Source organism: Bemisia tabaci, chromosome 10 (assembly GCF_918797505.1).
Source record: "Bemisia tabaci chromosome 10, PGI_BMITA_v3".
NCBI classification, from domain to species: Eukaryota; Metazoa; Arthropoda; class Insecta; order Hemiptera; family Aleyrodidae; genus Bemisia; species Bemisia tabaci.
This window is the reverse complement of record NC_092802.1, coordinates 8,758,511-8,780,859: the sequence shown is the minus strand read 5'-3', so window position 1 is coordinate 8,780,859 and position 22,349 is coordinate 8,758,511. Positions and strand designations below refer to the sequence as shown.

General features: G+C 40.2%; 2 protein-coding genes across 2 annotated transcripts in view; one reads left to right on the top strand and one right to left on the bottom strand.

Moving 5' to 3' along the window:
- GABA-B-R2 (gamma-aminobutyric acid type B receptor subunit 2) overlaps positions 1-22,349 on the bottom strand; it is a 52,306-nt gene that overhangs the window by 9,695 nt on the left and 20,262 nt on the right. The window contains exons 5-6 of the mRNA XM_072305308.1: positions 7,622-7,862; positions 6,979-7,101 (exon numbers count right to left, since the gene is read on the bottom strand). Coding sequence (XP_072161409.1) covers positions 6,979-7,101; positions 7,622-7,862 — 364 coding nt within the window. The remainder of the gene's footprint in view (positions 1-6,978; positions 7,102-7,621; positions 7,863-22,349) is intronic.
- LOC140225593 (uncharacterized) lies at positions 3,290-6,202 on the top strand. Its single transcript, XM_072304964.1, has one exon. The coding sequence runs from the start codon at positions 3,520-3,522 to the stop codon at positions 5,491-5,493; it is 1,974 nt and encodes a 657-aa protein (XP_072161065.1). The 5' UTR covers positions 3,290-3,519; the 3' UTR covers positions 5,494-6,202.

Genomic DNA, 22,349 nt, shown 5'->3' with positions numbered 1-22,349 from the left:
TGGTTCAATTGATGACATACGATGTCCATGATCTTATCAAGATTCTGACTGTGGGGAAGGTAATAATTTTCAGATGTAACTGTCCGAAGGAAAAGGAACATTTGCCCACGGAGACAACATTTTCAGTAGGATGAGTAGGATTCAGTAGGATTTTCAGTAGGATTCATCGAGTCATGTGATTGGGTATAGGATTCGGATTCTGAAATTTTGCCGGAAAACTTTATAGTTTCCTAAAAAAGAGAATCCGAAAATTTAAGTTCATTGGTTTTGTAGAAGAGAGCGTAAGATAGCCTCATAATCCGGTATATTATCGCCCAGAACATACGGTGGATTAGAACTTTAAACACCTCAAAATTACGTTTTCTGATCAACAAATTTCACATTACGATAGGTTCAACTTGATTCGACATTCTTGCGTGTTATTTGCCTCAATATGTTCGTGAAATATCTATAGTCTCATCTTAATGTCTCATGCACTGAGGTCATTTCACATTGTATAGTCATGAATGAGCCCACTGTCTTCGAAATTTGGAATTACGATCAACATTTTATTATTGGTGCGCAACAGCTTTAGGAGGCCCAGGTCTAGGCGTGGATCATCGACGGGTTGGGCTGCGTAGTGGCCAGGGAAGGACCCCGACTTAAAATGATTCTATGGTTCCTTTCCAGTGAGTTGGGATCAACAAAGCAAGCCACATCGGCATACCATAAAAGACGCTGCGCTGAGCAAAAGGTGCAGGCGATTTTTTTACAAACGCCTTCAATTGAGAGTGATACACCGCAACACGTCGGTGTTCGATAAGTTGTATCGCGTGAGTTGACCAGCTACGCGCCGCTGTTCAGTCAATGTGATGTATAGTCTCGGCTCTCCTATTTTCTTCATGTGCGATGAGTAGAGAGACGTCTGACGGAAGTCGTAGAAACCCGTGCTTGCTTCTGATTTGTGCAGGATGGCATCATTCGGTTCGGCGCGAAACTAGGGGGTTTTAAATTTGCGGAAAAGATGCGCTCAATGAACTGCATACTTCTCGAGATCTGGGTAACTTTTCCGCATTTTCAAAGTGCGCGTCGTGTTCCATGCGTCATTTAACTTTAAAAAAACGTATTCGCAAGTCCAAATTCGTTCATGGTTTAGTGACCCACTATTAACTTTATCCTGCGAGATAGCAAGCTCCGACAGAAAAATGAGCAGGAAGCTATAGAAGAAATCAAAAACTTTTTCATAAAAATTGCAAATTTGCTTTTGCAGTTAGTGAGTATTCAAGGGGTGGAGAGAAAAAAGTAAACAGTCGATGGAAATTCTCAAATCACGTCTTCATCATGTCTAAAACCAAGGTTAAGTAAGGGTTAAGGAAAAACCGTGAAGATAGTGATAAGTAGATGTGATTTTACGTCTAGAAATTCAGCTGATATCTAAGAGAAGGATTGAATCTCTGGAGCGAGGGAATTTCCCTACCGAGAAGGTTGTATCGCGAGAAGAACGACATGTAAACAAATTTGATTGTAAATTCGTGTCTTTTCTTTCTCTATTCGTCTCGTTTTTGTTACACGAGGAAACGAGGAAACTTGTCGGTGCTCAGTGGACTAAAATTTGCTATTCTATTAATGTTGTGGCATTATTCATGCTCACGTGTTGAAAGATCGATTTGAACAATCAACATGGTCCTTACAACGACCTGAAAAAACATTTTTGCATTGAGGAAGTTGAAACAAAATGGAATCGCGTTAGTCAAGCGATTGAGTTCCATGTGTTTGTGTGTGTTCAATGGAAATAACATGGAAACTGAATGCGATGAAGATAATATTTGATTTAGAAAATCTGATGAGTTGCACGGATAAATGAGATAAGTGACATTTTTTTTTTTATTCGTTAAAGCATGCTTTAATTTGAAAAATTACAGACTGGTTCATGAGGCGAATGAACTTGAAACTTGGACGAACGGGTGGAAAAATTAGTGTCAATACTTGAGTTTTTCATTGAAGATAAAAAATAAGATTCTAAGACAAGTTACACTCACTGTGAAATATTTCATACTTTTGTCAATGTGTCACTTAGTTATTCATCATTCATAACCTATAATTAAAACAATCGTCGCACTTTATAGATGTAGGTATTTACCATTCTGAAATGAGTGTGAACTATGCAATAAATAGTATGATGTTCCTCTCCTTGTAACTTCAATTTATAGCTCTTACTTGGTGATCTTGTAACTGAGCTCGTTATACTTTTAACTTGGAATCCTCAAAATTGAAAAGGTAAAACCTCTAAATACTTTTCCTGTCATATCTTTCGTCAAAAAGTGTTGGTCAGTTTAGACTCTAAAGATATGATGCGACAATTAATCTCATTGAGCTTAAACCAAAAAATCTTTAGCGTTCTTTTTACGTGAAATTTTTCGGTCATGTACTCTCATTGAGCGTGAATTGTCCCTTAAAATTGCGACGATAAAGTGCAGAATTATCATGATTTTAACACGTTAAAAATTAAAACAATAAGAATGCTAGCTGTATCATGATGAGAGTGTCTTATTTTGTCTAAAATGGTGTTTAAACTAAATGTGGTTTCTTTTCTAAAATGATGATTGAACCAGATATGGTGAGGACTTTGTCAAAGTTAACTTATTTTCATCATCAATTATTCTTGCAACCTCCCGAATTTCACTATTTTCCAACCGGATAGGATACTTAGTGAGGTGATGGACGTTAAAACCATACTGAGCAGCGGGCAGCGAGTCAACTTACGTGATGCGACTTATCGAACACCGGTGTATTGCAGCGTATCACTCTCAATTGAAGGCGTTTGTGGAAACTCGCATGTGCCACTTGCTCTGCGACCTGATGTTACGTGGATTGTTTCATCGATCTACGACTTTCTATAAAACAACCTAAGAATTATTTTAAATTGGGGTCCTCCCTGGTTTCTGCGCGGCCCAACCCCTGACTTATACTCCGCGTCTGGGCTCTTTGAGGCTGTTGCGAGCCAATAATGAAACCTTGGTCATAATTCTGAAATTTGAAGGAATTGGGCTCATCCAGGATTGTACAAAGAAAAAAGACCTTAGTACACAGAAACTGAAATGGTAAGGACTAAGTCAAAGCTAGATTTATTTTGATCATTTTGGTCACTCTGGCATATCGTCGAATTTCACTACTTCCCAACTCGATACGGTATTTTAATTCTGTGCAATGGAAAAAAGTGTAATTTCAGGCATCTACGTTCGGTCTCATAAGAATGTGCCGATAAACGCTTTTTCCACCTCATTTATTACACTTTTGAGAATGAAAATGCTGATCATTATTTTATTTGCGCGGAATGAGATTGCCTCTCAGTCTGGTGGCCACGAAGCTCTGAACCGCACCACCTCTCTGCCTTTGCAAATTTGCAAAGAACTTGTGCGAATCTCAAAATATCAGCAAATTTACATTGTTAACTTGCGGGGAGACCTGTCTGTCAACGCCCTTATCCAGGACTTACATGAGAATTCGATTCCAATCTTTTCAATCAGCCACTACAGCGAAATGAGTCTCCTCTCTCAAAGCCAGCATCCAAAAAACATAATCTTCTTTTTGAAAGAAACGAACGACATTTTTAGTCTAATCTTGGCGACAGCTTCTCAAGAGAATGAAATTACCAACTACCCCGACATTTCTGCCAACTTTTCAGACGTAATTTTCGAACACGACACAGAGAAACACGTCCCGGGAGAACTACCAAATTATTGTGTCGTGTACAATTCAGCTGAGTCCGAACAAAAAAATGGAAGTTGCGATTTCAGAGTTGATATAACTCCTGCAGAGTTAGACGGTCGGTCTCCTTTGACGGATGATTTACTTATCTTAACCCGTGGTCTGTACTCTCACGATGTCTGGAACTACGAAAACCACATCGTATTCATAGTCGATGAGCAGAGTTGGAGGAAACTTAACGCAGATCAAAAATGTCCGGGAATCGATACGCCAGATACAACTATTTTAACCGATGCTGAAATCGACTCTTGCAACCTGATCTTTCTCTTCGACCTATTTTGGCGATTTTTCCGGGGTCAGCGAACAACTATCTGCTTCGAAACATACTGCGTTTGGTACGACCGCTTCGAGGGGCGTCTGGACCGCTACGAAGGCACGACGGACGAGAGGTATTTCGACTTTTCTTTCCGAGGCTACCGCGACAAGAAATACACCGTAGCCGTCACTTACGACGACGGCAGTCTCATGAGCACTTCCGCTTTTTGGGGCGCGACACCCCATATCATCTTCGAGGTAATCCGCGTGATTTCGAGGAAAATCGGATCCAAAGAAAACTACTACAATCTGCCGGAGGATTCGATCATCATGAGTACCGACGATGGTCTGAGGCACAACGTGGATCTCATCGTCTACGAAAGTAGCTACGGTCCCAAAGCATCGGAGCTTCCCAGATCCCACCATCCCCCGATCATCGACTCTTTTAGTTACTGTCTGCTAGCACCACGGCGTGGGTTCATGCCTCAATATCTCGTGGTCGTCAAATGCTTCTCGCCTCCGGTATGGGTGGCTACAGTAATGGCAATAGGCACCTCTTGGTTCATGCAGTGGCTTTTCCAATGGTCCCAAGTTACGCATTTCACGCGCTTTTACTCCGACGCAGAGATCCTTGCTTACGAGGAGTCACCAGCATTTCTCACTATTTATTCGTATCTCTTGAATGGAAGTCCACCCGTTCTCCTCCTGGGAAAGCTTCTAACCGGGAAGGTCTGTTTCCTCGTCTTCACTTTTTTCAGTCTCATCGTAGGCACCGTTATTCAAAGTGGGATGACGACCTTGCTAAGCAGCTACGTGCGCTATGCCGACATCGAGACCCTGCAGGAATTGGAACAATCCGGACTGTACATACAAACTCCGGATACTGAAATGCTTCCGGAACTTCTGGAGCAGTCCGGTCATGCGTCCCTCCGAGATCGACTGACCAAAAGCAAGTTCTACTACGATGAACTGTTTCCGGATCCCCTCTCGGAACTTGAGGACACACGCTTTCGAGAATTCTTGCCGCTTCAAAACAATACGAGTGAGCTGAAAGCGACTCTAATGAAGAGCGTCGATATGATCATGGAGACGGACGCATTTGCCGCCAGGGTACCCTACTCGTTGCTCTCGGTGAAGAATCGAATTCCGGTGGACGCGAATAAGGAGAATATCGAGCTGCATTTGATAGACGAGTGTTTGGTGACCTACCCGTTTTCGTACCTGATAGTCAAGAATTCGATTCTCACCGAGATTTTCGACGAAAGCGTTCATCGGCTTCTTGAGAACGGTGTCATGGCTGATTCTTTCAGAGCTGACACTTTCGAGACGCAGATTTACTTCGGATACATCGCGGAGAGGAATTCTGGCGAGGGATCTCTCAGACCCTTCAGTATGATAGATTTACAGCTTGCGTTTATCAGCCTTGGAATCGGATATTTGATCAGTTTTATGGCTTTTGTGATTGAGCTTTACGTTGGTCTGTCAAAATGAGAATCTAAGAGTCATGGCTGATCTCGTCGTTTTCGGGACGAAGGAACGTGTCTCTGTTCCGAGGTTGCAACATTGACTCAAACAATTCAATCTTTTAAAAGAATTTACCTGTGTGGTTTTAATCCAATTTTTTCTGATTTTTGCCCGAAGTCAGAGGAAAAATTCGTCAAATTATCATCTAGAATTGCTCACGATTCTTCTGAGAAAAATGAAATTTACGAAGGAAAATTTGGCAACATTGAAAATTTAGTTAAGTTCCTTAGTGAAGGGAACGACGATTTGCATGTGCGAGGGATACATTTTCATGTCCAATACCACGCATCTTGATTACAGAGTTTTAAAATCTCCGCTCCTTTTTTAGTTTATCTTTTTAAAGGAGAAAAAATCATTATTGCTTGAGTTTCCCCAGAATTTTCTTCGCACAGAGAGTAAATATTATGACAGTATCAAAAAATTTCAGTTGAGTGGTTTTTCATTTCATAAAATAAAGGATGTGTCTCTTCTCGTCGTAAACCGAGGCACGTGAATTGGGATTTTTGTCGTAAATATTGACGATGAAAGCAGGAAAATGGTTTAAAATCAACGTTCGACAAGTTAGAAGTTGTTTTCTAGTAATTGAAGTATTGTTATGATTCTATATTTCATTTCAATGCAACAAAATCAAACTATTTTATAAGGTGAAATCATGTTCATATGTGATGATGAGTTATTTTCAGGGGAAAATTCGGTTTGACCCCTCCCCCCCCCCCAAAAAAAGTAAGTCAGTTTCCCTATATGTTTCACACCCGGGGTGGAAAAAACCTTGCAAGGCCTGTAATCCAGCATGATAATGATTCTGTTCCAAATGTGTTTATGTATGTTCTAAATATGATTGATTATGTTTTGAATATAATTAGTTGTGCTTTAAATATAATTAGTTATATTTTGTATGATCGTATATTATGTTCAATAATTTTTTAAACAAGTTCACTCAAGTTCAACGAAGACAACTACACCACAAACATTTATGATTTATCATCATAAACATTTAGTGTATACGACACAATGTGTCACCACGTGAAATATATGAGAGATAACTTGTCCCCAAAAAAGTAGTAGTAACACCTTAGGTGTTCACTTATATGACATAATTTTGTGCATTTTTTTGAAGTCTACACTAAATCTTGAGGATTGGGCATACGTCTTAGATTTCGTGATTTGTTGCCGGGGGTGTCATCAGCGTTGATTTTCCATCAAAGGCCCTTTGGATCTATGTTCATTGAGTTTGAGACATGTTTTAGATTTTACCCTAAATTTCGCCCCCTTTCAAAAACTTTTGCCAGGCTCTCCTCTAAGATTTTTCTGAAATTATACCCTTTTGAAGTGCTGTCAGCTTTCTAGAATTGATTTTTGGAATATACTCACTGAATATTATTCATGAACGTATGTCTTACATTATGGCGAATTGTAAAAATATAGAATGTACTATATACTTTATGTACTTACATAAGGCTCCATATGTCTAATTTCTCGAAAAAAAGGATCTATGGCTTGCCACGTTATCATAATGACAAAGTCTACAGACAGCAGGACGCCAACCACTAAAAATAATTGATAGTCTTTTATAACCTGCCAACAAAAGAAAATGACTCTGAGTTAGTATCCTGTGCTTTCGAAGGAATTCAGCTTCAATTCAAATAAATACACTCAGCACTCCGATCATTGCATCCGTATTCTTGATAATTTTGGTCACCTCTCACCATAGAGGATCATATTTATCTTGATTTCTTAAATTTGACTTCTAAGCTGAGAAAAACGACTCTCGTGTATTTGAGATAAAAACAAATTTGTTTTACTCAAACTCTGAAAATGGCTCTTTGCAAGGGAATAAAACAATTTGCCACCGTGCAAAAATAAAAAAACGAGATTTTGGAGGTTTTGAAAATTTTTAGGTTAAAACCTACCTTGAAATTTGTTAAACATTGAGTTTTTCCATCCATGTTCTGTTCTCTTGTGGGGCAAATCATTGTAATCCCTTGCAAGGATCCAGTTTCAAAGTTAATTGTTGAATTTTCTCGATCGGTATCAGAATCGATGGGTTTTCAAAGACATCTCTTGCGGTAAATATGTGTGAAAGAGGGGAGCTTACTTTTTTATTGAGCTTAACGTCAGTGAAAATGGAGTGGACGCGCCACGTTTTGGAGAACATGGCGCCGAAGGCGAGCGAGAAGCCGGACATGAGGAGGGAAGCGCGAGCCGTGCAGATGTACGGGAAGGCCTCCGTGCTGGTCAGCGTCGAGTCCAGCCCCAGGAAGATCACGCTGCTGTACGTCAGTATACAACCCACTATTATTAAGTTATTCAGATGAGGACTAGACATTTTGATATACCTGAAAGCAGAGAAACAAACACGAAATATGATAGATGCTCTGCAGCCCGTGACAAGATATACAATAAAAAAACAATTTAAAAATTTGAAAATTTGATTTTTAAATGTTAAATTTTAGCCTTGTAACCCGCTTTTTAAATTGTTTTTTTTTATTGCAGAAAAACAAACGCAGTCGATAAGAGCCCCGGACAAAGTTAGCAAAATATATCAAGATCTGTCCAAACAGCAACTTTCGACGTTTTATATTAACCGAGAAATCGCGCTTTGAAAAATTCGGTTTATAACGTCACCTACCGCTCGAGGCGAGGGTTAAGCAAAAGTGACGTCACCGTATGACAGCCGGATGGTGCTGAAAAATCAGCACTTTTTACATTTAAACGCATTAACAATTTCTACATTTAATTGCACAATCTGGAAACTTTGTCCCCCTCAGTCCATACTTTACAACCAACGGAGATGTTGCATGTGTGAGGGATTTGCGATTTGACTACTGATTCTTAGGTAAAAGTTCGCGAGAAACACGATGGTGTCACTGGTTTTCTCTGAAATCAACTCCCAAGCTCAAAAAAAGCTCTCAAGTTGCGGCCTAAATGGAGGAAATATCCCACCCTACCCTGAGAGTCCACCTCTACATCAAGACCAACCCTCTATGCAAAGATAGGGAGCAAATACATTGACAGGGCTGCCACTTTATTTGGGGACTCCAAAACTGAAAACACGGCAACACTGCTAATGTATTAGCTCCCTATCTTTGCATGGAGAGTTTGTTTTGATGTAGAGGTGGACTCTTAGGGTGGAGTTGGATATCCCCTCCATTTTGGCCTCAACTTAAGAGCTTATTTTGAGCTTTGGAGTTAATTTCAGAGAAAACTAGTGGCATCATCGTGTTTCTCGCGAACTTTTATCTAAGAATTAGTAGTCAAATCGCAAATTCCTCACACATACAACATTTCCATTCTAGGCGAACCTTTAAAAAAAAATAAGAAAATAAATAAACCACTCAAAAATCCACGATTTCCAGGAAAAATACACCAACATTCGTATATTCACGCGGTGTTTTTCTTCACCAAAGCTGAGAGGCTCGGGAGTGGAGGAATAGAAAGAGCAATTTCGGGCGGGAAGTCGCGGGAGCATAAATAAGGGTAGGTGGCGACCGGGCGGGCGTTTACAAAGGATTTTCCGCGCAGCGCGGCGGGAGGGCGGCGAGGCGATCAAACAGCCGAAATATAAGACAGTAAGTTAGTGGGTCAATAGAGCGGTCCATTCGATTCGGAATAATTCAAAGGCAATATTAGCTCTTCGCCTTCGTATAAATAATGGCTCGACCCTTCCGATCCTTTCCCGAACCCGGGCGAGTTTCCTCCAGTGGCGTGGCGTGCTTTGTGATATATCGATTGTTATGCCATTTAAACCTATAGAAAAGGATCGATAAACAGGGTGTCCGCAGCGAACACCTTAGTAATCGATTCTTTACCATAGCTTCAAATGGCGAAATATCGATTATCGATCCTTCACGCCACGCCACTGGTTTCCTCCTGCGCGCTCTCGGCCTTTGCATGGCCATGTGATATTTGAGGCCATTCCATCCGCCGAGCGATTAGTTGCTGCAACGAGTTGCCTGAACGGTGAATTTCCTCCTATTTGTAAATTAGTTGCTGCAACGAGTTGCCTGAACGGTGGAATTTTTCCTAGTTGTAAATTAGGTGCTGCAACGAATTGCCTGAACGGTGAATTCCCTCCTAGTTGTAAATTAGTTGCTGCAACGAGTTGCCTGAACGGTGAGCTCCCTTGCTAATTATACATTAGTTGCTGCAACGCGTTTCCTGAATGGTGAATTCCCTTCTACTCTTGAATTTGTTGCTGCACCTAATGAACTTATTGATTTGATTTCTTGTATCTGCACCGAGAAAAAAGTCTGCGGGCTGATTGTTGAAATTAGTGGACAAAACGATCGACAAAGACGACTTTAAAGGAATGGAGGGATCCTATTGGTGGAAATGGGTCGTTATTTGGATTGCATTTTGCAAAAAGGAACCACTAGCATTGCAATGATGTTAAGATTGTGCAACTTCATCCTTTGCAATAAAATTGCGGAAATTGTGAAAAACTATGAAATTTGGATGGTAATTTTTGTCTCAAAATTTACAGTTTTTAGTGAGTAAAATAGAAACTATTAAGGGATAATCGGGTTTTTCCTCCAAGACAAAAGAAGTTGCACAATTTTAGCAACATTGCAATGCTAGTGGTTCCTTTTTGCAAAATGCAATCCATTTTAGACTAGGAGGAAAAATGGTGGACTAACTATGGGGTCTTATTGCGACCACCAGCCGTCACCAATTGGATTGCTCCATCTTCTCTGGATCTTCTTTGCCTATCGCTGTGTCTATCGCTTTGTCCATCAAAGTCAACGATCAGCCCACCAAATTGACTCATTCGACCACCGTACAAAATCACGAAGTGGGGGCCAGATATAACTTTCTTGTCGGTACAAATTTAGTGATTTCAAAACGCCTTCAAATACTGTGATACTTCACCACATCACACGAGAGTTGATATAGTTGTTTCCTCTGCGCCTGCCGCTTCGCGCAGATCGGAACCGGTCACCTCGGATCTTGAAATTGAAAATGTTGCGCGATGGACGTATTGGACGTATACACAATGTTGACATTCGACATTTTCGAGTTCAGCATATTATTTCTTTGGTGTGGTTTCTGACAGAGTACCTTTATAGGAAAAGTACGGACACGTCGATTTATGCAGCTCTTAGGGCCCAAAAGGGCAACAACTTCTAAAACGAAAATCACTAGAAAAGTGACGCTGCCGACCTATGTATTTGAAAGATTAATTAATATGGCCGACAGCGCATTGTAAACAAGCGTCTTTAAGAATTAAGACCTTGAGACTGAAAAAATGTACGCGAAATCCAAGTATTATAAATGCTTTTATAATTTTTGATCAGAGTACCTATACTCTCCCAGTTTACTATGAAGAATATACTATTAAGAATTGTGAAAATTAGTACCACTGAATGATTCGAGTTCATATGTTGGCTGCCCTTTTGGACTCCAATAGGTACACGGTCTGATCAAACCTGACCTCCTTTTTGACGTGTCCATGCCCTCCTTTTGAGGGTATTCTAGTTTCTGATCAGGTTTCCATTTTAAAAAAATTGAAATCTCTGAAAATTTCAAAAAGGTCTTTCAAAGAAGCATACAAAATGTCCGTAAAATCCGCATCATATCGGAACATTTGGACTACATTCTGCAATTGAAACTATAAATTCTAGCCTGGTTTAAAAACAACGTATGTGCCATTAGTTTCCCTGTGCACATAAGTGTTTTTCCAAAAGAGCCAAAATTTATAGTTCCGATTGCAAAATACAGTCCAGCTTAGCCACGTCCTAATGGTCGTACGGCGTTTTACTTTCACTGGAAAAAAAAACACATTGGATCTAGAGTCCAGACTCTGAAAAACATCGACAAGAAAAAGTACTCTTGATTCAATCAGAATCTAGCTTAAATCAAGAACTATTAAGCGGATTCCGTTTTGATTCAAGCAAAAATCCGATTAAATCAAGAGTACTTTTTCTTGTCAATGTTTTCAAGAGTCTGGACTCTAGATCCAATGTGTTTTTTTTTTTTTTTTTTCCAGTGCACGTCCAAATGGTAGTGCGGCGTTTCACTTTGAAATAACACAGTTGAAGGTAATATTTTCTAAGAAGAAGGTACACCAAAACATTTTCCAATGGTGCTAAGTTCCGAAAATTAAATTAAGCAAATAACGATGATAGAAAAAGCCCTTCTCGAGAATAAACAGCTATATTTGGATTTGCCAATCCTCACGGTCTCCCTCGGCGTCATCAACCCGCTCCGAGGTCATCGAGAAATTAAATTATGCCAGTTTTCGCTCCTTCCTTTCAGCACTTTAATTAAATTCCGGCCTTCTTTAATCTCACAATTTTTGTCAAACACGGAGCCCCCGACAGTCGCTCCAGGTCGCGTCGCAGCGATGCCGCCTCTCCGTCGAAATTCCTTAATTTTCCGCGGGTTACATTGGAACCCGGGGGTGTTTCGGGGAGAATTGACAACGTCGCGCCTTTGTCAAGACGCTGCGATGCCGGGAAGAATTGTCACGATATTAAACGAATTTTCTTTTTCCGTTCCCGTGGCTTTCATCTCCGATTTTCAATTACATGGCGATCATGGGCGTGTTGCCCATTTTTCAAATATTTGTTATCCATCTGCCGTGTGAAGGAACAACGCCGTATGAAACGTCAGGCGTTGCCAAATTTCCTTTGGTAAATCACGAACTTTTGGAAATTTGTAAATATTTTTCGTCCAATTTTGCAGATCATTTTGTTCGCAATTTCAACTAAAGTTCCTGAAATTCAAGGAAAGATATTCATAGTTTTCCTCAATAATAAACATTTTATCGGAGGAAATTTGGCAACCCTCAAACGTTCATACTCAGTTTTTCCTTAGCACGGCAGCATTTTCATAGGACGAGGCCAGAAATAATCAGTTCGCAGTTTACCAGACAAAAAAATGTAACTGCACGGAGAAAAAAACTTCGTGCGTGGGACCTGAAGTTTAGGCCATATGGATCTCTGAAGTTTTCGGATTGAGCATCTGAACACTTTAGATCTAGCTGTCGAGGTTCGGATCACACATCTGAAACTTCAGTTCTAACATCTGAAGTACTTCGGTTTTCACATCCGAAAAACTTCGGTTCTCACGACTGAAGTACTTCAGATGTAAGAACTGAAGTTCAGATGTGTGATCTGAACCTCGACAGCTAGATCTAAAGTGTTCAGATGCTCAATCTGAAAACTTCAGAGATCCATATGACCTAAACTTCAGGTCCCACGCACGAGGTTTTTTTCTCCGTGTGCCTTTCAAAGTTACAACATTTCCAATCAAAAATTGTGCTTTCACTGGGAGATCGCTGGAAACTTTTAACTGAAACTTTCAGTTAGAGTTCGAGTTAAGTTTGGCCTTAGTTGCTGAATAGACAGCTTTTTTATGGGGAATCAATCGGATTAGGGTTTGCATATCCATGCCCCAAAATTTCAAATTTTCAGGGGTTATAAGGCCGAATGGAGTCTGCCTCTGCAGATCTATTAGTCCGATTCTTAAAAATTTGTCGCAAAGACCGGGATTTGAACTCGTGTCTACAGTCAGACACGCTGACTATTAGGCCAACCTGGAATGTAAGCTGTAGAGTTGGCTTGTTTTTCGTCGAAAAACATTGGCGGATCCAGCAAATTGGCAACATCGTATCTTCTCCATTTGAACCCATGGAAATGAATCGATTCTTGGAGGGACCTGGTGCTTTGATCAAAATCGATTATTATATAACTTAGGTTTAAAGGAGAAATCCGGCGTCACTAAATTACTGGATCCGCTTCCGTCGAAAAAATCAAATGAGAGCGGAAATTACAAATATGTGGTTTTGCACCTTGGCCATCAATAAGTGGTCTTCAAATGATGTGAAAGTCATAAATTGTTCTCACTAACAAAATAATAAAAATAAACAAATTGGAGAAAAAAAACAGAATTAAATGGATTTCAATCCAAAAGAGGTCATTTGATTGCATCTGCCTTGCCTGCTTTTTAGAGCCTCAAAGTTGTGTATAAATCAAAAGCGTTTAAAGCTTCCAAATTCTGTCCGACCTCTCCCACGACTCGATCCACTGTGCGGCTCGAAAATCGCGCCGCGAAAATTGCATTTTTTTTCGAGTGAGCCGGCAAAAACCGCGAATTCCGGAAGCTCGCCCTCGGATCGCACCATTACCGGGTTTACTCGCTCCTTGCGAGCGCCTTCGGGCCGCCGGTTATGCAAACGCTCGACGCCAATTACAGCGATCCGCGCCGGCGAAACTGCCGCCGGAAATTGAAGCGATCACGTCGAATAAAACGCGAGTGCGGATATCACTCGAGCATCGGATCCCATTACCCGCCGTTACTTCCGGGTATCATGAGCTCCCAGAGCTCGGATCCAAACGGTTCGATTGAAAATGCGCAACAAAGTGATTGCTGGTAATGCGCGAGGATTCTCTTAATTGCCGAGAACCGAGAGGGAAGGAGTGATATCTGACGGTGTAATTGAAGCTAATGCCGTATCGGTATTGAGCTTTTCGATTTCGACTCGGTTGGAAAAATGAGAGGAGGAGAGGCAGAGGAGGGGGAGGGGAGGGGGAGGGGAGGGGAGGGAGGGTTTAATCGCGGGCGGATCAAATGGGAACGAACCGTTTACAGCGGGATAATGTTGAAGTCGGCGAAAACGTACGATCGCAATCGCTGATCAGAATGAGTCTGTTGCACAGAAAAGATGCAGCCAACTAAAAAAACGACTGAACTTACTGAACTTGACTCGACTAAACTTGTAAAATCGTGCACTGAATAGAAAAGTTCGGTCATATGAACCGAATGTTCGATATTCCATATCATCCAAAATATTCGGTTTATCGAAAGGAACTTTCGGTTTGTGTAGCCGAACATTAGGTTTATATGACCAAACTTTGTTCGTCAGTTCACTTTACCGTTGACGTTCGGTTACACAAACAGAAAGTTCGATTTGACGAACCAAAAAGTGCCTTTTATTAAAACGCCTTCAAATAACGACGATACTCCACAACACGCCAGAGCTCGAATAGTGGTATCACGAAAACTGACTCTTAAGCGATTACTTTTTCTCAGTCGTGTCTGATAATATACATACACATATTTGTGTAAATTGGTTAGGAAAGTTTTCCTTGACAATTTCAGTCACATGCGAATGAATTGTAAATTCATCTCCATGAAAAAATTTGAAGAAAAAATGTTAAATTTCAGATTGATCAACATTCTAATGTAGTTTTTCTTCTCCCTAGGCAACGCGGAGGGTGGCATTGACTAATTTGAACATGCTGTATAACTCACTGGAAAAAAAGCCTCATGAATCTAGAGTCCAGACTCTGAGGTTTCAGGGCATTTCGTCAACGATTTTTTGTCCACGCACCTGTTTTGTCCAGTAGTTTACGTCCATGCGTAAAAACAAGCAACAGTGACTTGGACCAAACGCTGTATTTTAGTCCATGTGTAAAATTATATTGACAATATATCGGAGAAAATTGAGAGAGAAAGATGTGTTGTTATGGTAACTCATTTTTTCAATGAAAAGTGACTTTCTTCTTTTGATTCATTTTTTCAAATTGTCATTGGTGAATATTTGGTTTTATTTCAATCCTTAAAATTTGAGATAAAAAATATATCTAATAAATACCTTCCTTTTTTTTCTTCTTCTTTTTTTCCAAATGAAAATATTACTTCATTTTAAAAACATTGGCATTTTTAAAACGAGGCCAACCTTCTTCAAGCGATGGCATTGATATTAATATCAATGAGCTGTAGTGCTGTTGAGAGAAACTCTAAAAAAATGAATAAAGAAAGGAAAAACCAAAAAACACGCAATATTTGGTTTTAACCCATTTGTAAATCGATATTTTAAAGTTAAATGCGTCCAATTTTGAACGTTTGGTTGCGCGTACACCAAGCTGCAGCAAAGTAAAATCATGAAATATAAAAGAAAAATTAAAGTGCTTTAGAAATCATTCAAATTGACACGAAATCACCATGTTATTAACAAAGTACACATTATATTTTCCTTTAATACATTTTCCCCCATCAATTAATAAGAGAATAATCCATGCAGAGTGTAGAAACATTTCAAAATCATGAATTGAGTAACGCTGTCTCCGCGAACTGAAATATTAGAGCCTAACAGAGACATGCAGCGGCGCGCGGCGGCCGGCCAGCGCGGAACGCGCATAGGCGCCTGCAAACCTAAGGGGATACCTCACGCATTGCGTAATGCTTGAAGTATCCCCTTAGGTTTGTAGGCGCCAATGCGCGTTCCGCGCTGGTCGGCCGCCTGCCCTCCGCCCCGCGCGGCAGCGTGCCTCGGCGCGGCGTCTCAAGCAACTATTACACGACAGAGGTGTTGCGCAGCATCATACGAAATTGAGGGCGATCCAACATGTTAAGAATGACAGGCATCCTTTAAGAGTGCGGAGCTTTCCTCGCAAAATAAGTCAAGACACTAAGCCACAAAAAGAGAGCGGTAGTCCAAAAACTCACTAAGTCCTAGCAGCCGTACTTATTAGCGTTTAGCTTAATTTTTGAACTTCATTAGAGAAAAGAGTGACTCGATTTAGGGAGAGACATTCTTGAGTATGCCGTCAAGGAGATTTTATTTTGAATCAATGATAAAATAGTTGAATGAGAGCGGGTTTCTGCTTGATGTAGGTGACTATTCTTTTTAAATAAGCATCTTTTTTTTTTTTTTTTAAACGATCATTATTTTCTTTATTGATTCATAGGGAAATCTTTTTGGCGGTAAATTTGAGTATACTTCTGCTTTAATCAAGTAACTTATTCCTCTAATGAAGTTCAAAAATCATGCTAAACGTTATTGAATACGGATACTAGGACTGTGTTGGAAAAAAAAATTGACAAGAAAAATACTCTTTATTCTATAGGATATTTGCTTGGATCAAAAGGAAATCCGCTTAAATTAAGAGGCTTGGCTCTTGATTCAAGGAAAAATCCGATTGAATCAAGAGTATATTTTCTTATCAAAATTCAAGAGTCTGGACGCAAGTTCCAAGGGACTTTTTTCCAGTGCTGTATTATCTTGTTAACGAGATGATTTCAGGAATTTTCAACAAACTCACTGAAAACTGCATGAAATTTTCATGAGGTCACATGTCTCGTGCTGCTATATTTCTCACCTAGGTCCGTTTTACGTTTAGTTTTTAGTTTACGTTCCCCACTAGCTTACAACCCCTGAAAATAGACTACCGATTGTCTAGTATGCAGATGTTTTATATCACCGCCGAATCGGAAATTTCACAGCTGTTATTTTTCTCAGCATAATTCCCACAAACAGAGCAGTCGCTTCACCGCTATTAATTCAATTCCGAGAAACCTGTAAATTTCCATTAATTTAATATCTTCGTAAAGTGATTTACAAGGCATTAGCATTGCCGGCAAATAGCCGCGCTTCTTAAGTTACGACGTCGCTGGGCGATAAATCGCGGTGTTGGATGTTATGTTGTTTCCACACCGACGCGGTTCCCCGACGCCAACGCAAGAAGAAGCACCGACACTTTTCTCAGTTGCGATACATCGATTGATCTGCCATTAAATCTATGGAAATGGATCGATTAACAGAGTCTTCGCAATGAACACCTCAATGATCGATTCTTTGCTATGGCTTCAAATGGAGAAATATCGATGATCGATAATTGACACCTCGAACCTGACTTTTCTGCCAGGCTTCGATGATAACAGACATTGACATCGGCCCATCCCACCCTTCATCTTCCGCCCGCGTTTCTCTCCTTGGTCGTTTAATGGCTTTTACGAGGTTAACGCTCACATTTACCCGGCCAGGGTTGCCAGATGCTACTGAAAATAAAAGTTCGGGTATGCACTGAAAAACTGCGCCGTGAAAGCCGTGCTTACAGGTTATATACTACCGTGCTGAGGAAAAACTCGTGTGAACCTTCAGGCGATGCTAAAATTCCTTTGATAAAACAAGAATTTCCTGGTAAACTTATGAATGTTTTCCTACCAATTTTTTTGATAAGGAGAACTTGCATGCACATTTTTTATTGCTTCATCTGAAAGTGCTTAAAGAGCTGATTTCACAGTATTTTTTGTAATTTTTTTTCTGACATGGGAAATAGTAAAAAACAGATTTAAAAGTGAGAAAATGCACCGCCTAGTGACGTCATCTGGCGGCATTTCCTATTTAAACACATGTATTTTAGCAGATTAGATAGTTTTGTCATATTTTCTTCAATAATTGTTCAATTCTGAACCAACGATATCCTCGTGTTCAGTTCACTCAGTAGTTTCCATTTAAACACGAAATCCATCAAATTTCAGACACTTGAAAATTCTCTATCTCACCTATAGTTTCTGAAAATATCAAGGAAAAATATTCAGAATTTTTCTCAAAAATAACTATTTTAACGAAGAAAATCTGGCAACTCTCGAATGTTCATACGACGTTCTTCCTTGCACGGAAGTATATAGACATACCGTCCGTCTTCCGGGCTTAGAGGCCGGATATTCCGCGCGTGACACCCGGAGCAATCGAAGCATACCCGTAACATTCGGCCTTTGATCCCGAAACGGACGGTACGTCTATATAACCCGTAACTTTTTTTCCAGTGTAGGAGCTGAACTTCGGTTTGTATTGAACTCTTCCGGTTCATATAACCGAAGTTCCCGGTCACAGGAGTCTATTCTGCACCTAGAGGAATTGGCGGTTGAGAAGATTGTTTATATCAGTAAAACCGCACAAAAACACGTTCAGCGCATCAAGAATGTACAGAATGAAATCTGACACATCTTCTAGCTTGGACGAGACATTTTCAAAATCGCGTCTGAAGGCGATGGATCGTATTCGATACATCAATCAGATGAGATCGTATCGATATCGATTGGCTTAACATGTAAACATAGCCTTAAAAGTCAATCGAGTAATCTGAGCGAGCGGGTTTCTTTTAATAGATTTTTGAGTCTTAGGAGTATAAAATTTCAATGAAAACTGCAATTGTTAGGAATTTTTCTGCGTTCCCTACATAAATGCTGAAAGTTGAGTTCGAGGTTATGTTCTATCGTTTAACCAAACGATACATAGAACGACTATCAAATACGATCTATTATATCAATATGTATGTCCAAATATGCTGTGTTCTCAAGACCAAGATACATAGACTCCCTAAAATCTACCTAAATTATTCCTCTGTATGGAGGTTCATTTGACAGTTTATAATGAAAGGCTTGGAGGATTAGGCGCATAAGGGCAGTTTTCGCTATTTTGCGAAATATGTTCGGTTTGAAGTTTCGAAATTAAATGGATCCTTATGGCGAAGAGAAAGTTCAAACCACCTTTTTGGTGCATAAAAATTTGAATTTGGGAGCGAATTTTTCACAGGATATGCATTAAGGCCAGTTTTACTTGAAATCATTGATATCTCAATTTTTTCTAAAACTGCAATCATGCGCCTTGTGCTACAAGCTACAAGCCCTTCATATATTGAGCGTTAATGCGGCAACCTAACCGTTGATGAAGTTGTTTTTTGGCGCTGTTCTGTACCGAACAGAACCTAACGGAAAAAGGGCATTCGATTGAAACGCAATTTACGGAATGGGTTCCTCGATGCTCCAGACACCGCTGCCAAACGACCGACGGAGCCGCTTAAAATTCTTAATTAAACTAAGAGAGACGTCCTCGATGATCCAAGAAACTTGGCAACCGCCCTCCTAGTGTCAGCTGAGTCCGTTTTACGGGCGATCTCCTCCTTTTATTTCGTCCCTTTCCTCCTGATCAACCAATCCCTTTTACAGCTTCGTCATCCACAGGGTCCAAGTCAGTAGCGTGGCATGCTTTGCGAGGAATCGATTAATCTGCCATTTAAACCTATAGTAAATGATCGACAAACCAGGTGTTCACAACGAGCGCCTTAATAATCGATTCTTCACCATAGCTTCAAATGCAGAAATTTCGATAATCGATCGTTCACGCCTCGCCATTCGTCCAATCGCATACGCACGAGTTGGCAGAACTGTAACGAGGTCGTCGAAAAAGAAATAAAATATCTCAAGAATTCCTTGATTTTCCAACTTTCTAAAATTTGATGCACTAAAAATCTCAATCCATAATATCCTTGAATTCCTTAAAAGGAAATCCTCACCTTCCAGCCAAAGTACCACAAGCGCCAAGCGACGTTTCAAAATTTCTACCGTTATTTTATTTTTTTTTTACAGAGAAATCGTTGGTTGAATCTGTTTGAAAATTTCACTGAATTTTATCGGCAGCGCAAAGAAAATTCAGTGTTTTAGAATAGAAGAATATATTTAATAACCATTAGTTAGGGAGAGATAAATGGAAGAATATACTTAATGACCATCAGTAAGAGAGAGAGATAGAATAACATTGAGTAATATTCAAATGCTGTACTAAAGAATAATTTTGCTGAATTTTATTGACAGCACAAAGAATTGAGTGAAATTTTTAGAGTCCCCGAATAGAGTGGCAGCCCTGTCAATGTATTTGCTCCCTATCTTTTCATGGAGAGTTTGTTTTGATGGAGAGGTGGACTCTCAGAATAGCGTGGGATATCCCCTCCATTTTGGCGTCAACTCGAGAGCTTTATTTGAGCTTGGGAGTTGATTTCAGGGAAAACCAGTGGTATCATCGTGTTTCTCGCGAACTTTTACATAAGAATCAACAGTCAAATCGCAAATTCCTCACACATGCAACATCTCCATTTTGTAGATAATATTGTTCGCAATTTCACCTAAAGATTCTGGAAATTTAAAGGAAAAATATTCATAACTTTATTCAAAAATAATCATTTTATCGAAGTAAATCTGGCAACTCTCGAATGTTCATACGGCGTTTTTCCTAAGCTCGGCAGTATACTACAATTCTGTCGAAATTAAAAAGCACTCCCTTTCGAGAGCGTTTAATTTTACAGTGGTCTCTTAGCTTAATGCAGGTGAAAGAGCAAGGCTCTGTTTAGCAATGGAAATGGAACTTTGAAGGGCCACTCATGAAGTTCCGCAGGGAAACTGTCAGAATTGAGACTTTGCAAAACGTGCACCGTCTTATCTCGCCCAAGAAGTCACTTAAAATTCAAGATTCGTAGGGACTGAATTATTGTCGGTCGAAACTGCTCCGGCGATTCGCAGACTCCGTGACGTCATACGTCAGGCTAAAATGACCAGTCAAAAGGCACTGTGCACTGCACAGCGGACAGCGACTTTGAACGTCCTCGAGAGAAAGGGCTTTAATACCAGAGAACCTGGAGAGAAGATACGAAAGTCGCTATGTGGAGGGGTGTTTTAAAAGGAATTCGGAAAGAAAGACACCCAAAGGCAAAAAAAGAAAAAAGAGTTGTTTGAAACAATTTCTTTAAATATTAGAGCCCAACACACAGCGAGCGGCGTGCTGCCTGCGCGAACCTCACACTGGCGCCTACAAACCTAAAGGGATACTTCACGCATTGCGTAATGCCGCGCCAATGCGCGGCAGCGTGCCACGGCGCAGCGCCTCAAGCAACTATTTCACAATAGAGGTGTTGCACAGTATCATAAGAAATTGGGGGCGATTCAACATATTAATTCAAAGTTTTCAACAATTTCTTGTAGGCGTCTCTGAACAAATAATTGAACAGATACCGCGGAAAATTTCTACTTGAGCATCCCTAATGGCACACTGCAGATTTTAAGATGTATTTAACGTGTCCCTCAAAAAAATAAAATGTTTCAAAAATTTTACTTGAAAAATCAAGCAAACTGAAGTATTATTAAAACGTCTACGAAATGTTTCTCCTTACACAGTTTTAAACTTTTACGGAGATAAAAACGCAGTAGCAGTGCGCAGTGCAACGACACAAATGCAAGAACGCGAATTGATATAAGAATTGATATTTTGAAAAACCTATTTTGGCTTCCGTTTTCAAAGATGGTGGCTGAAAGGGGAGGAAGGGGGAAAGCGTGGAGTTGATTCGCATCGCCTTTGATTATGTATATACCCTATTAACAGCCCAAGATTCAACATTTCCCGCTTAGTTCAAATTTTGCCCCCTTTCCTAAGCTCTCTGGTTTTCTCTTATATAAAAAATCCTGCGTCCTATTTTCAAATTATGATTAGAGCGGGCACATCTAGGGCCAATCACTTGTTGACAGCCGCAAAAACATGGAAATTGGCCCGGTAGAGAGCTTAAACCAACTATGACAAAAAAGTAAACATTTGCATTGTTTAAATGGGAGAATTCGCAACTTTACTACGTAATATAAAAAAAACCTGCGTCGTATTTTCAAAATCTGAATAGAGCGCGCTTATTTAGAGACAATAACTGTTGATAGCCACACAAATCCTGAATATCGGTCCGGTAGAAAACTGAAACTAAGCGCTACCAGATGTGCAAATTTAGGAGGTCTCGAACCTAATACTGTAGATACAAAAAGCAGGGTGTTCGCAGCGGACACCTTAATAATCGATTCTTTACCGCGGATTCAAATGGGGAAATATCGATAATCGATCATTCACGACACGCCACTGACTCGCGTATCGTGGTGCATTTTCGGGAGAAGCGACCGCACTATAGGCTAGCGGGCCGATTATTGAATCTGATGGACAAAGTGATAGACAAAGAAGACATAGGGAGTATGGAGCGATCCTATTGGTTGACATGGTTGGTTCTCATAGACTAAGCAAAAAAATGATGGACTAACTGTCGGGTCTTTAGTGGGTTGCCGTTAGTTAGTTCATTACCTACCTCCTATGTCCATTACCACCACCTGCTTCCACCAATAGGATCCCTCCAAATCCCTTTTGCCGTCTTTTTCTATAGCTTTGTCTATAAGTTTCAATAATCGGCCCGCAGATAGGATTCAAGATGCCTCTCGAAATTTCGGCCTAAGTC